The sequence below is a fragment of the Zootermopsis nevadensis genome, unplaced genomic scaffold (assembly GCF_977971745.1).
Source record: "Zootermopsis nevadensis isolate Lab colony 2312 unplaced genomic scaffold, Znev_1.0 Znev_ptg000001l, whole genome shotgun sequence".
In the NCBI taxonomy this organism is placed as follows: Eukaryota; Metazoa; Arthropoda; class Insecta; order Blattodea; family Termopsidae; genus Zootermopsis; species Zootermopsis nevadensis.
Window position 1 is genome coordinate 11,617,362 of NW_028259133.1, and position 14,096 is coordinate 11,631,457.

Below are 14,096 nucleotides of genomic sequence, written 5' to 3' on the forward strand. Positions count from 1 at the left end.
GCAATGTTAGTGCATCTTCAGCCACCTGTTGCATCACACATTTACCAAGCTGGCTAAAAATGAATTTAACACTAAACATAAACAACAAGAACATGTCAGTACAAAAGAGGGGTACAGTCCTAAAAATAAAGTGCTCAGTAATCTGGAATGCAGTTCCAGACAGAAATAAATGAGTGTAAATCATTATATGCAGGCATTCTTGTTGTTACTTAATGGTAACTTTACACTTCCACATACAATTGCAGAACTGAATGACAAAAAAGTCATGAAATGAACAAATTTAAAGATGCCAGCAATTATTCCTCAAACAGAGAAGCCAAAAATTAAACAAGCTACTAGGTTTCTAGATGGGCATATTCCACAGATTATACTGCCCTCTATCTCTTCTCCCATCTGGTTTTCCCATAAAGATTTTCTTCACAGTCCTGGTGTTCTCCATTCTAAGTAAGTGACCTGCCATTCAAGTCTTCTGACTTCTATTAAAGTTACAATATTTGGTTTGTTGTACAATTTCTCAATTTCCAAATTAATGCGGATTCTCCATCCATTTTGGTCTTCAATACGACCAAAAATCTTCCTCATGATTTTCCTCTCCCATCGTTTTAGTTTACGTTTCATTTACTCAGTCATGGCCCATGCTTCACAACCATACATCACTAATGGTTTAATTATTGTATTATAAATCTGCAATTTAGATTGTTTTGATGGATATCTTGTTTTTACCACTTTAGCTAAAACAGATCCAAAAATGGGAGATGAGTTGGAAGTAAAACATGATTGGGCTCACCGATCCCCCACAATATAACTGATCTATGTAAGGGCAGATGGCAACTACAATGTTTGCTAAAATGTTGGAAATATTCAACATACCTTATCCCTGGAGACTGAAACTATACACTAAAATCGAAGTACAAAAACCTAAGGACAAAAAAGAACCAATGGTGGAAGTTTAGATTTTCTATAGCATGAAGTGGATTTTCTATTAACTTGAAAATATTAAATGATGTTACCTTGTCTGCTATTGAACACAATAACTGTTTGGCTTTGGTTAAGTCATCACGCAGAGAAGAGTGCTTCTGTTCAACTTCAGAATCCCTACGGAACAGCTCACTGCCAACATTACACATAAATTTCAATTAATACATGAAAATTAAATGACTAACTTTTCATACAAATATAAAACACATGGAAAGTGAGAATTATATACATGATATCATGTTATCAAAGAACTTTTTGCTAATCTGACATCAAAGACAATAAAGACATAATGTCAAGTGACATTGCTTTAAAATGGAACAATGTAAATTCAACAGCTCAGACACATAAAGTGAGAAGTACAAGACCCAATTCAGGTTAGTTCAAAATGCAAGTAATTAACAGTTGATTTAATTCAAGCATTACATTCACCTGCTATTGTTTTTGTACTATGACAATTTTCAAGCCATTTCAATGAAGAGAACAAAACAAAGGACAGTAAGTGTAAAACTGAGGACTGTTGTCCACATTAATCTGGTTATCTACACAGTTCACAGTTTCTGATAATTTTAGCATACATAAAACTTGTTTGTGCATACAGTAAAATAATGACACAGTTACAGAAGTCAAAACAAACACATTTACACATCTTCTAACAATTACTTGTGAGCTGTCAAAGAATTCTCAACCAAATATCCCTTGCTTTAGAAGCTGCGTTTCCAGAGATTCACTATGGCAGAGCCATGGTACCCCAGTCTGCAAAGTGTCAGATTATCTGGATGATATTTTTCACAGCAGATGCAAAACTATAAGTCTTAGTATTGTCACTATATAGAAGACCAATATCGACCTCTCTATTTTCCCAAAATCTCCATTGCCATATTTTTCACAGTCCATTACTGTTATCTCTTCATGTTCCTCTTCACTTGGTTATATTACCTTGTCATTGATGTTCCAACTGGATACCTCAACATTTCCTTCTAAAGTCACCTTATATGGGCATATTACTTCCATATCAATGTCTGTTACATTTCGTCTAAAGAGCATATTATAACACCCTCTTATAGACTCAGTCCATGTTCGATCTTTCCTCGTCATTTCAAATAGGAACCTCATGTAAACTGCCCATAAAAGTAAAACTGTCTCTGGCACATACCATAAAGGTACTTGGGAGAGCAGAGGATGTATAGCTCCCACTTGTTCTTGACCTCAGCAGTAGATGGGAGTGAGCGAACAATGTCACAATCCAGGTTCACTTTACCTTCAGGAAAAAAAACCTGGTACTTATTAGAGAGAAGGCTGGGTTGACCCAGCAGCCAGTCTGAAGGGACATACTAGAAGAAAAATTCTCTGCCCTTGCGAGGGATCAAACCCTGGTCATCCAGTCTGTGGTCAGTCACAATACTAACTGAACTACCCTGGTTCTGTGAACTGTTTGTAATAAACTAAAAGTCCTTTAGGTCCAGATACATGTTTCCCTTCTATATGTACTGATATGATTTAATTTTACATATTTTCTTTTATCTTACACCTCTGTTTTTTCTGTTATCTGTGTACACATCAATCACATCGCTGCTGTTTGTATGTGTATAGACTGAATATTATTAACAAGCATTTATACCTCAACATGGTCTCTTTATCAACCCTCTTCTTCTCTGCACTGAACAAATTATTTTCCAGTGTATCAATACTACTGTGATAGTCGACTTCAACTTTCTTCAAGCCCTGAAAATAAAAATAAAAATTAAGTAGGATTTCAGGTTTTCGTGGTGGTAAATCCAAAGACGGCTGTCTGCTGGGTTGTAGTGCCATGTAATCTGGTAGAAGTTTACCAACGTTTCAGAGGTCCTTGCTGCATCCACCAACAGGATAATGAGTCACTCATCACCCTGATGGTAAACTTCTATCAGACTACAAGGTGCTACAATCCAGATGACAGCAATCTTCAAAAAGAAAGACTTAAATTTAAATTCCATCAGAAAAACACATTATATGCATATCCAGAACGGTATTAATGGAACTACATTTATTTCAAAAATAAAATGTTTTCATTCCATAAAAAATAAAATAAAAATCCTAATATTGAAGACTTTAAAAATAGGAGTTTGCCATATCAGACTTGAAGCCTTCACAGTGACTATATAACTGATAGAATCCTCCTATCATTCACAAAATGTATCTTTAGTGGAATGGTTCTTCGAATATCAAATCAGTATGTGTAAGAGCCCTTTGTTGTAAGCCCACTGTATCAGACTTACTATTTTCTGCAACAAAATGGTTGAGATAATCTCATATACGAGTGCAAAAATAACAACTGATAAAAAATTTATGAATGACATATATGTATTCCATTTAGAGGAAAATCCTATGTGCACTCCTATTTGGCTTCCATCACTATCACTTCAGAATTCTAATATGGAAATACAGCACGTTCCATGATCAAACGAGGACTTACGAGTATAAGAAATTTCTGAAACATACCTCAATCTCATCCTTCAGTTTACTTTCTTGTTCTGCATCTTTCTGTAACTCCTCTCCCATCTTACTTTCTTTAATCTGTATTTCCTCCACTGCTTTAGAAACAGATCTAAAATAACCCACAAAAGAAACAAAAATAAACACATTAATTATTAATTACTAATACACAAACCTTCAGACAGAAAATCCCCCATTTTCTGTCAACTGAAGAGTTTACTTTCATTTACATTATAAAATTATTTGCAATTATCTGACAAACGATACAAAATTTAAAATACATCAAGACAAGGAGAAGAAGGTGGAGATTTAAATTTCTGCAGATCCACAATTAATTTTATCTATACTTCCTATGAGGTAAAGACCTGTGGGTCCTTGCATGCAAGCATGCATGTGTGCACACACACAGAAGCAAATGATATCTAAACTTGACAGTGTGTCTAATAAGAAAGAGTATATGGTCTAGCAGCTCTCACAACTGAACTATATTATTCCCAAGTACATCAGAAATAGGCGGGGGAAATATGGAAGTAACATTTTGCCCTCCTACATTAAAATAATCTTGTGCTGAGTGTGTTATCAAAAATTCAGAATACTTACAACACAACCCCTTGAGTCTGATCAAATTCAGAATACAACATACCAGATTCTTCCTGTTCATCACAAGTACATTCACATGTCTTTCACAAGAATGACATATTTTTTTTACTTTTGACAAGAAATCTGCAAAGCTAGATTTACTATCAACCTTCAGATCACCAACTGGTATATCATCATAACTGACAAATCAATTTCACGTTGTCAACATCCATCATGTTGCAAAGAACATACTCTAGCTCATCTTGTAGCCAGGCATCACGTTCTTCTTTGGTACCAAATTGCTCATGCCGACCAAGCCTGTCATAGATTTCACTACGCTTCTGTTCCAACTGTGATAGCCTACAACAAACAAATAAATTTTCTGTTTTCTGTAACGCTAGTTCTGGATTATTCTGGGACATACAGAGACAGAGTAACAACTCTGAAATCTCATCCTTTCATTTGGAAAGAAGTGTGATTTGATTAAATCATATTACTCTTCATAAAATACAAATATATTTACATAACTAGCCTTTTACAACTCAAATGTAATAAAACTAAAACTTCCCAGCCACAACTTGCATATAACATTTCAGCTAGGTGTGCCACTGATGCAAAATATGTGCAGAGTTTTGAACATATTTAGCAAAAACAATGCTTCAATATGAGAACATGTTGATTTTATTTTAGTGTAGTCTTGTCTTGATGATAATGTTAACTTATTGGGTGTCAGATGGCTCAAAAGTTTAAAGCAACATACCTAGGCAGCATGGCGATCTAAACCTCTATTGTTCTTTAGCAAAGGCCATAAAACCACTACAATACTTTATGAAGAAGTTCTGTATTTGGTGCCATGTAAAAGAAAACATTTCAAATAATCACACATGCTCAATCTTCAGGGCCATTGAGAAAATATATTTCTCAAAAATGGCGGCCCTCACTGGCAAGTCAACAAGAGACCAAAACCTAGAAGAATACTATCATCATCCCTTCTTCCACAACTCGTATTTGGATAGAATGTTAGTCAAATATGAAACTTCAATATGCAGATTTTCAATTTACAAGACACTTATAATTAATTTATATTAAGAAAAGCTTAATAAGAGATTAACACACTCACATTTTCATATACTCTTCTTCCTTTTTCTTATACTTCTCATGTTGGGGTTTCAAATAAAGAAGTTGTCTCTCATTCTGGGCCATCCACACTTCCAAAGTTTTAATTTCAACTTGTGTTTGTACCTACAAAGAAAAAACTGAACAGTACAACAAAGATGACTATCATTAATATTATTAATGCTATGCATGATGCTGATCCATAAACATTTGGTCACTTATAAAAAATATATAAGCAAATAAACTGATCACATGTTACCAGTATAAAATATAAAACCGAGAAGTCCACATTATATCCAGATATAAAGTAAAAACATAAAAAGGAGGAGGAATAAAAAAAACCAGTTCACGTGTTTCAAAATCATAGAATTCATTACCTGATCATAATTTTCAGTACATAATGACTGCTATAGTGTTCTGTTCACAGCATAATGGCAGATTCTGCCATTTGAAGTAGTTGCAAAATAATGGGTTTGAATAATGGAAAACCTTGGATCCCATTATTATGCAACAATGGAATCTGTTGCAACAAATGTGACTGAGAGACAGACATGTATGGGCCCATAAGGTGTCCTTTGCTCATGCCAGAACATGAAGCACACCTAAAAACTGTTCTAAAAAAAGTTAAGCTGTTCTAAAATGTGTGTTTTTCTTTTAAATTATCCACATTTGAGAAAGCTGATGAAGATCAATATGCACTTATACTGAGCCGATGTTAACCAGAATTAAAGTCACCATATGCCAGAGGTTCCAAAACTTTTATACTTCGCGCCCCCCTTAAAACATTACATAAATTTCACTCCCCCTTCCAGAACAAGTGCAAGCAAACAGATTTGAAATAAAATTTAGCTATGAGTATACAGAACTGTAAGACAACTAAACTGCCTCAACCAAGCAAAGGATGTTAAAAATGCTTCTCCATATTTTGTTAAAAAAAGTTTTTCATACAAACAACACACTCCCCGCACCCCACATTTTGGGAACCTCTGCCATAGACCATTTAAACAACAGAATTAAAATCGCTGTAGAAAACTTCAAGGAGACTCCAAATACCAAATTTAACCAAAATCAAATCAGTAGTTTCTGGAGATATGTTTACTGATGAATGTAATCTCCTAAAAATGTATTCATTTCATGCCCTTCATGCAATAAGCACATGATAATGTAAACAATGAAGTTATGCAGTACATTTTTAAAAACATAAATTTACAACTGCAGCATAAATGACTCAGACGAGGGATGTAAAAAATACATACAGAATCTTGGTGGGAAATGTTATGGAAAGCAGCCAGTGGGAAGACCAAGGAACTTGGTAGATTACATAAAAAATGGATATTTGGAAAACTAGTTTTGAGAATAACTGGTGATAGATAATAAGCTCAAACTTATGTTCAGTGTTGGTATTTGGTACTGGCACTATTGAATTCTTAGTTTCTACTACCAGAGAATTAGTTATTCAGCATAAATTACTAATGCAACATACCTTCTGTTCATTGACTGCTTCACGTTCATCAGTCAGTGTGTTTATCTTCATAATCATCTCATCAATATGACCCTGCACCTGCTGCTCCTCTATTCTCAACTTGCTTTGACAATCCTGAAGCGCTTCCAAGTGTTTTTCATTGTCTTCTAGCAATTTCTTGGTCTTGAACATTTTCTCTTGAGCCTTCTGCTGAAGAGATCTGCATTCTATTTGGTTCTTCAAACCAGGTAAATTAAATTCTTCCATCTGAATCATAAATACAGTTGATATTTGAATATGGAGCATTGGCAGAATGTTAACTGATATGGAGAATATTGATAAGAGGAGAAGAACTCTACAAGTGTCATTTCAGCCTATGTTTTCTTTTATTTAATCATATTGCCCAAGGTCATACTGCTCACAGTTTCTACACTAATTCATAAATTGTGGATTTCACTGGCACTGTAATTCTTGAAAATTTGTGTCCAAATGATATCTCACCTTAAACATTGAACAGAAATTCAGCAATACAAACTTTATTTACTTACTAAATTATTCTTGATTTTATAGCATTCGGAAAATGGTAAATCCACAACCAATCTAAATCAGACCAATATTTATGCTACACTTCTAACTGAGAATGATCTCAGGAATAAGCTGCTGAAGTTACATCATCAAGTCATGAACTGTACTGCATACAAATATACTGCAGTTACAAATCCCATAAACGATGATAAAATTGTACAAGTCCCAGCTCACTGTACTACCTAAGAATGGGCTGGAGATTAAACTTACCTTACTAGCTGGCAAAGTGCACATGGCTTTCCACATCAAAGACTTAAATAGTGGGGCTTGAGTACCTCAGTGATCCCAAGAGCTATGTTGGCAGTAGCATAGCTACTGGTAGGGCCTCCCTAGCCAGATTGGTCGAGGGGGAGAGGTCAGACTAAGACAAGTACCCTGGTCCTCCAGGTTGGGGGTTGGTCGCAAGGCTAACAACCTTGCACCGTAAAAAGGAAGATGTTTCAAAACCTCAATCAAATCCTCGGACAGACAGACCTAACAGAGTAGCGGAGGATAGGACCAAATGGAAGAGGAGAATTGAGGAGGCCATGGACTGAATACGGACCGGAGAGCCATAGAAGAAGTAGAAGAAGAAGAATACATACACAATAAAAATATAAAAGATAGTCACCTTCCATTATTTGCCTAATACGCCTGATAGCTAAGTAATACACCTTTTGAATAAAAACACTAACATAATTTGTTTTCAGTCATTCAATAGGGTTAATTAAAAAATCTAACTTACAGTCTCTAGTTCCTCCATCATAGCCTTCAACTGGGATTCATACAGACAATATTCAAGGGCACGACGTGTCCTGTCAAGACCAGTAAATGCTTCAAGATCCTCCTTCTCAACAACTAATACTTCAAGCCTCTTTGACAAGGCTTGCATCAAGGTCTCAGACTCTTGTAGTTTTTGCTTGATTTCTGTATCAAACCACAACCACATAAGAAAAAATATTATTACTGGGTCTCAACAGTGGAATATGAACACTATGAATAATTATCATATGTGCTGGGATGCCTCAGTCAGTATAGTGACTAGCTACGGACTGAATGACTAGGGTCTGATCCCCAAAGGGGGCAGAGAATTTTTCCTCTAGCTTCTGTGTCCAGACAGGCTCTGGGCCCCATCCAACCTCCTATCCAATGGGTACCAGGGTCCTTTCCCAGGGGTAAAGCACAGCAGGGGCATGACACTGACCACTCACCCCCATCTAGTGCTGATGTTAAGAATGATTAGGAGCCATACCTGCTCCCACCCCAGGCACCTAAATGGTGCATTGTGAGACAGTTTTTATTTTATCAAGAATTATCATAATGTAAATAATGTTCACTTTACACATCCAGTAGCTAGTGAGAACATGTTTCCTGTAAAACTGTGTTTAAAGCATTACATTTCTGAACATGCCTTGCTGAATGTTAAAAATATTCTTTTGGAATTCTTCCATCACAACAGTTTCAACCACATTTTCTGAAAATGGCAGTTTCATTTTTCTTTTCAGAATGTCCATTAATAATTTGTTTTCACAGCAACAGCTATGTCCTAAACACAGAGCCTGTTAAATCTAATGGCTTTACACTGTGCTATACGCTGAATTACAGACCATCTCCCTGGGAGACTGGCAATTGTAGCACATTTTGCACATCTCTCAGGGAGATTCTGACACCCTAACGGTTAAAAGCACTCACCTTCCAAAACAGTCTTCATCTTCTGAATTTCATCTTCATGTACTTGTATACCTGCTACCTCAAGTAACACACTAAGTCTGTACGCATCTGGTGCTGTGGCCAACTGGTTAACCTGTACAGGAAGATTTGATCAAGTTTAAAGTTTAAAACCAATACCTTTGTTTAAAGCTTTTTAATTGGGCAGTATGTGATACTGAGCAACTAGTATAAAAAGCAGTACAGAAGTAGCCTTGCAAGCTCCATATTATTACAGCGCACACATGGAGAAACTAGGCAAAACCAAACAAATGTTAATCAAACCAGTCAGTGTTAGATGTAATGAAAACCCAGTTTAAAAGGAAAGCATGCATGCTACATTTTCTATCAATCCAGAAATGTTGCATACCAGAGTTAAACTTCAGTATAATAGTCAGTGGTAAGTTTATTAGCACATACAACTGTCACTTATTGCAGCTTTGCAGATGTTCATTCTGGCAAGTAAAAGTTTCGTACATCCCTTAGTTTGTTTGGTGGTTCAGTATGACAGAATTTAAAATATTTTCCTAGCTTTGAACTGACATGTATGATTGCTTTCAATAGCAAAGAGAATCTCACCCAGACAACTAATAAGTTATAAGATTACGTAATGCTGTTTCTCTGGCACATGTTTTTGCAAAATGCAGACTTAGGTCAGAGCCCTTGGATTCAGCAAATATAAAAGTTAAATTCTGTTTTACCCAATAAAATGGGTTGCTATAAAACTGGTGCAGGAAAAGAATAGCTCCATGTGATGTTATCTTTGGAGTTAAATTTGTTAAAATATGCATCTGTTTTTATTAGCATTCACTTTCATGTTCTTATATTTACATTTTCTGTGCCACATATGCACAACATGACCATGAAGTTATAAATGTATTCAAAATAAAATAAATCCAAAGGACTAAGAATTCTTTCAAGATCACTATATAACAAAAGTTCTGTACTACTACTTTCATAAACGAGTCGATATGGAGGTTTTAATGTACTTTTTCTATTACCTTCCCTTGTTTCACAATGTGGTATGTATTACAGGAACAGAATCCAGCTGATACTAACACATTCACCATTTCCTTATAAGGCACTACTTTTGAGTTAATGTAGAACTGGTCATAATTAAGCCCAATCCTTCGGCAAAAGGAAACATCATCTGATGGAATCTGGAAAATGTTGAAACATCTTTTTACCTTTTATTTTGTTAATTATTTACTGTGTGAAATGAAACTGGTAGAAAAAATTTTAAACAGAATTTAAACCTACATTATATTTTATAATCAAGTTTCAGCTTGGCAATCATGTGAACTAAAATAAGTTATGTGTTATCACAAGTTATCAGAATGTAGTAGCAATATCTTACACATCAGTGAACATTATAACAGATTGTTTTTGACTTCTGCTTCTTGGTTACATCTATGCCTGAAACTGTGTTACCATGTAAAACCTTACAGCACTGCACAGCAAAAATCCCTTATGATGCTACTAAATGCATCTGTATTTTATTTGTCCAGTACAAGATGTTTATATTTTTCTACTGCTATAAGGAAAGTAAAATTGTATTTATATTTGATAATTTTATATTGTTAATAAACAATTTTAAACCTAAATGTACTTAATATCATGACTAATTCACCATATTGCCTGTTAATATACCAAATTCCTTGTTGATAATCCATAATCACTCTTATTATGTTTCGTAACTTACAGGCAGCTGTTTGTCTGTGTTGTCAAAGACTATCTCTACTGAAGCAACAACAACACGATGTCCAAAACCATAAAATAATATATTGTGCCTCACATCTTTTTTCAAATGTGAGAACTCATCACTCAGCACAAACTGTATTGCTGCAAAGAAGGAAAATGTTTATAAAATAATACTGACATAAAACTACTTTTAATTATAATTATTTGTTATTAAAGTGTGTGGGTCCTTGAGAGAATATGTAGGCTAGACAATCACTCAAATTCACATGCAAGCACACCCACTAAGTTTCTAAGTCAGATAAATGTATAATAAAGCTCCTATATACTGAATGTATGAAATTACCAGGCTTCCAAATTTATCCTCTTTGTTACTAACCTAAGATATTTTATGAATCCATGTTGCAACATTTATCTGTTTTCAATGAACACAATCTGTAATACACATTTAATAAATTCCAAATATCACTAAACTACATGTGACCAACAATGATAAGGACTTTGAATATTGTCTAAATCTTTACAGTGAGATAAATGGTGTTCACACATATGTAGTAAAAAAACTGTGTTTTGGATATATCTGCAATGTTTGAAGCATTCAGCGCAAAGAAATGTTTGAGCATGATGTGAATGTGTATCTGAAGAGGTCCTTGCTGCCTCCATCATCAGGGTAATTTGCATGACTAAGGAATTTCAATAGTTACTTTGATATTAAAACAAGGTAAACTGGTTCAATTTCTATTCCAGTCACACTATTAGTATTAACAGAGGCCACTTATGTATACCCTTCAAGTTTCTCATTTGGCTCCTCTTGATGAGAGAGCATCAGCTATTCCACCTCCTCTCATGTCTTCCTAGTATTCTAATAAACTTCATGTGTCAGAAATGTACACTAATTCACAATAATTCAGCGGGAAATATCTACAAGTTATTCAACAATTCAGGACGAGTTGATGCTAAATTCAGGTTGATGGCTAGACTTCATCAAGAATGGAAGCACAGTAGTATTAGGAAGCAGAAATGGAATTTCTACATTCAAGTTTTCAGCTATCAAGGAACAGATTCCATATCCAGAAAAAGACTCTTAATGGTTCCTGACTAACCTTAGCACTTGCTGGGGTTGAAGCTTTTACATTTTCAAAAAATTATTCTTCATACCAACAATCTACATGAATGGTCAACTCAGTTACTTGGTAGTCAAATGGCTACCAGATTTAGATTTCACTAAGAAGTCTTCTCTACTACAAAAATGTTGACACATTTAATTTCTCACTTTTCTAGTATTATGAACCAAGTTTATCCACCATGGATTCACAGTGCATTGCCCCTTTTAAGAACACATTTGCTACGTTTTAAAAGAGTGAAGTGTACATCCAAAATCATCAAAATCAAACTGAAAAATACTCACCATATAAAATATTGCTCTTTCCAGAACCATTTCCACCAACTGCAATGAAACAACTGCTATCAATAGAAATTACAAGCATTGTAAAATGCTTGAGTTCATTTTGCTGATTTTATTGAAGTGTGCAATTTTTAATGCAATACAAACCAGAAGAAGAAATTAATTCTGTACTAAACAAATATTCTAATGCATTACTTAAGGTTTTGTATTTCTGAACATATATTGTTACAAATACAAACCTATTACTACTGATAAAAGCCATATAACAAATATTATATCATCCATTGCCAATGACACAGATGGTTTGAAATATTGACTTAAAAAATTAAATTAAACAATGGGAATCTGACAAAGGGAAAAAACAATAAGAACTATATAACACTGTACACACATCTAGTTAAAATGTACTCCAGACTGTGTAAGATCTGCATTTTCTATTTAATCAGTCAAGTTTTGTAGTATGGTGCAGATCTAGTTACATAAGGTCAATACAACAATAAGTCAGGTTAGAATGGCACAAGTTGGATGTCACAAATTTGGTTCATTACTGCACATGGCACATTTTACAGACACCTTGTCATGTGACAACCATGCACTATACGAAAAGTCCTCTGAAGTGTGGCAAGAAACTTGAATGCAGTTCCAGTTACTTAATAATTGGCAAACTAATGTTACTCTAAATTTGTGATCATGCTTGCATAAAACATCATCACCCTTCTCTTTCAAGATCATATGGGCGACATTACGCTTAGCAGTTTACTGCTGTGGTTACCAAAGTGGTTCTTCTGGACCGTTTTAAAATTGCTGACGGTCTTAGTAGATCATTTAATGATTTTTCTCAGTTTTTTAGAACCTGCATTATGCTTTGGAAGGTAAGACTAAAGACACTTTTAGTTTACTTAATTTATTCCACAGGAATACTAGCACTTCTTTACCAAGTTCGTTTTTTATTAATTTTATTTCATATCTTTATACTCCCAGCCGTCCCGCAGAACAACTGAATAAAGCCCGCGGACCACACTTTGGGAACCTTTGCTTACTGAGACAAAGAATGAATATTTGTCTAAATTTTATGCAAGAACTGCATGAACCTTACCTATTACATTCAGGTCTGGATGAAATGGTTCCAGGACAGTTTTCTCCCTGTAGCTTTTAAAGCCTTCAATAATCACCTGCAAAATGAAACGGACAGCTGGCCTTTGATAACTATTAATTTCAAAATACATTAAATCACACGTTTATAGTGAAAACTCACCTGCTTTATGTACATATTTTTCAGAGTGGTCACGTATTTTTATTAACTTTTGCTGCTGATTCGGGTCAGCGCCAAAACCATAGACAGGTTATCAGTGGACGTATTGGCACAATAGCATCATAACGACTGATTTATCAGCATTATTCATTAATGCAGCGAATCCCAGGAGACATTAAATGTTCCGGACCGCACTGATTAGTAGTGTGCACAGATAATACAACGCTAAGAACTGATGTGTGAGTAGTTTATGAAGGTTGTTCCATACCTGGAAGATTATTAGTTTCCTTTTTATTAAGACAGGGATTATTATCGTGAATGAAAAGTAGGTAAGGATATGGCAGGGGACCGTCGTTGGCAATTTCAGCGTTCTATTTATGAAAAGACTTGAGTCTGAGTCAGAATAGTTCCTGGGTTAGATTCCCAAGGAAAGTAGTTTATGTAGCTCGGAAACGAAAAAAAAACGACTCCATGCCTAAAGTTGTTTTGGCAATTTCGTGAAAACAAGGGCCACAACCCCCCAAACATAGCCCTGGGTTCGAGTCCCCTCTGCTCATTAACCAAGCACCATACAAGACTGGTGCAAAGACCAAAGTTTTTCGTTAATGCGGCTTGATTAAAAAACAAAGGGCACAATCACAAAAAGCTGTCCTGGTGAAGATGGTTACTGTAGCTTGGTAACCAACACAAAAATGGGGTCAATTTCCCCACAGGAACAATGTAGACACTGTACTAATAATACTACATTTCTGCAGAATGTGACTTCTAAATCAGGATTTGCAACTGATCTAATCTATAAATTTGAACTGAGAAAGAACATAAAATAAGCAAACTATTAACACTATAAATGACACTAGTATCAT

General features: G+C 35.1%; 1 protein-coding gene across 3 annotated transcripts in view; it reads right to left on the bottom strand.

The window, feature by feature from the left end:
- LOC110829946 (structural maintenance of chromosomes protein 3) overlaps positions 1-13,481 on the bottom strand; it is a 55,143-nt gene extending 41,662 nt beyond the window's left edge. For 2 of the 3 annotated variants that reach the window (XM_087342742.1, XM_087342748.1), the window contains exons 1-13: positions 13,237-13,478; positions 13,078-13,153; positions 11,985-12,023; positions 10,581-10,720; positions 9,880-10,038; positions 8,864-8,975; positions 7,917-8,098; positions 6,629-6,874; positions 5,150-5,271; positions 4,282-4,389; positions 3,457-3,562; positions 2,597-2,700; positions 1,011-1,110 (exon numbers count right to left, since the gene is read on the bottom strand). In XM_087342742.1, the coding sequence (XP_087198868.1) occupies positions 1,011-1,110; positions 2,597-2,700; positions 3,457-3,562; positions 4,282-4,389; positions 5,150-5,271; positions 6,629-6,874; positions 7,917-8,098; positions 8,864-8,975; positions 9,880-10,038; positions 10,581-10,720; positions 11,985-12,023; positions 13,078-13,153; positions 13,237-13,251 (1,509 nt within the window). In that variant the 5' untranslated portion in view covers positions 13,252-13,478. Of the gene's footprint in view, positions 1-1,010; positions 1,111-2,596; positions 2,701-3,456; positions 3,563-4,281; positions 4,390-5,149; positions 5,272-6,628; positions 6,875-7,916; positions 8,099-8,863; positions 8,976-9,879; positions 10,039-10,580; positions 10,721-11,984; positions 12,024-13,077; positions 13,154-13,236 lie in introns of all 3 variants that reach the window. The other variant, XM_022064198.2, reaches the window with a different exon arrangement.
- Positions 13,482-14,096: the final 615 nt, after the last annotated feature.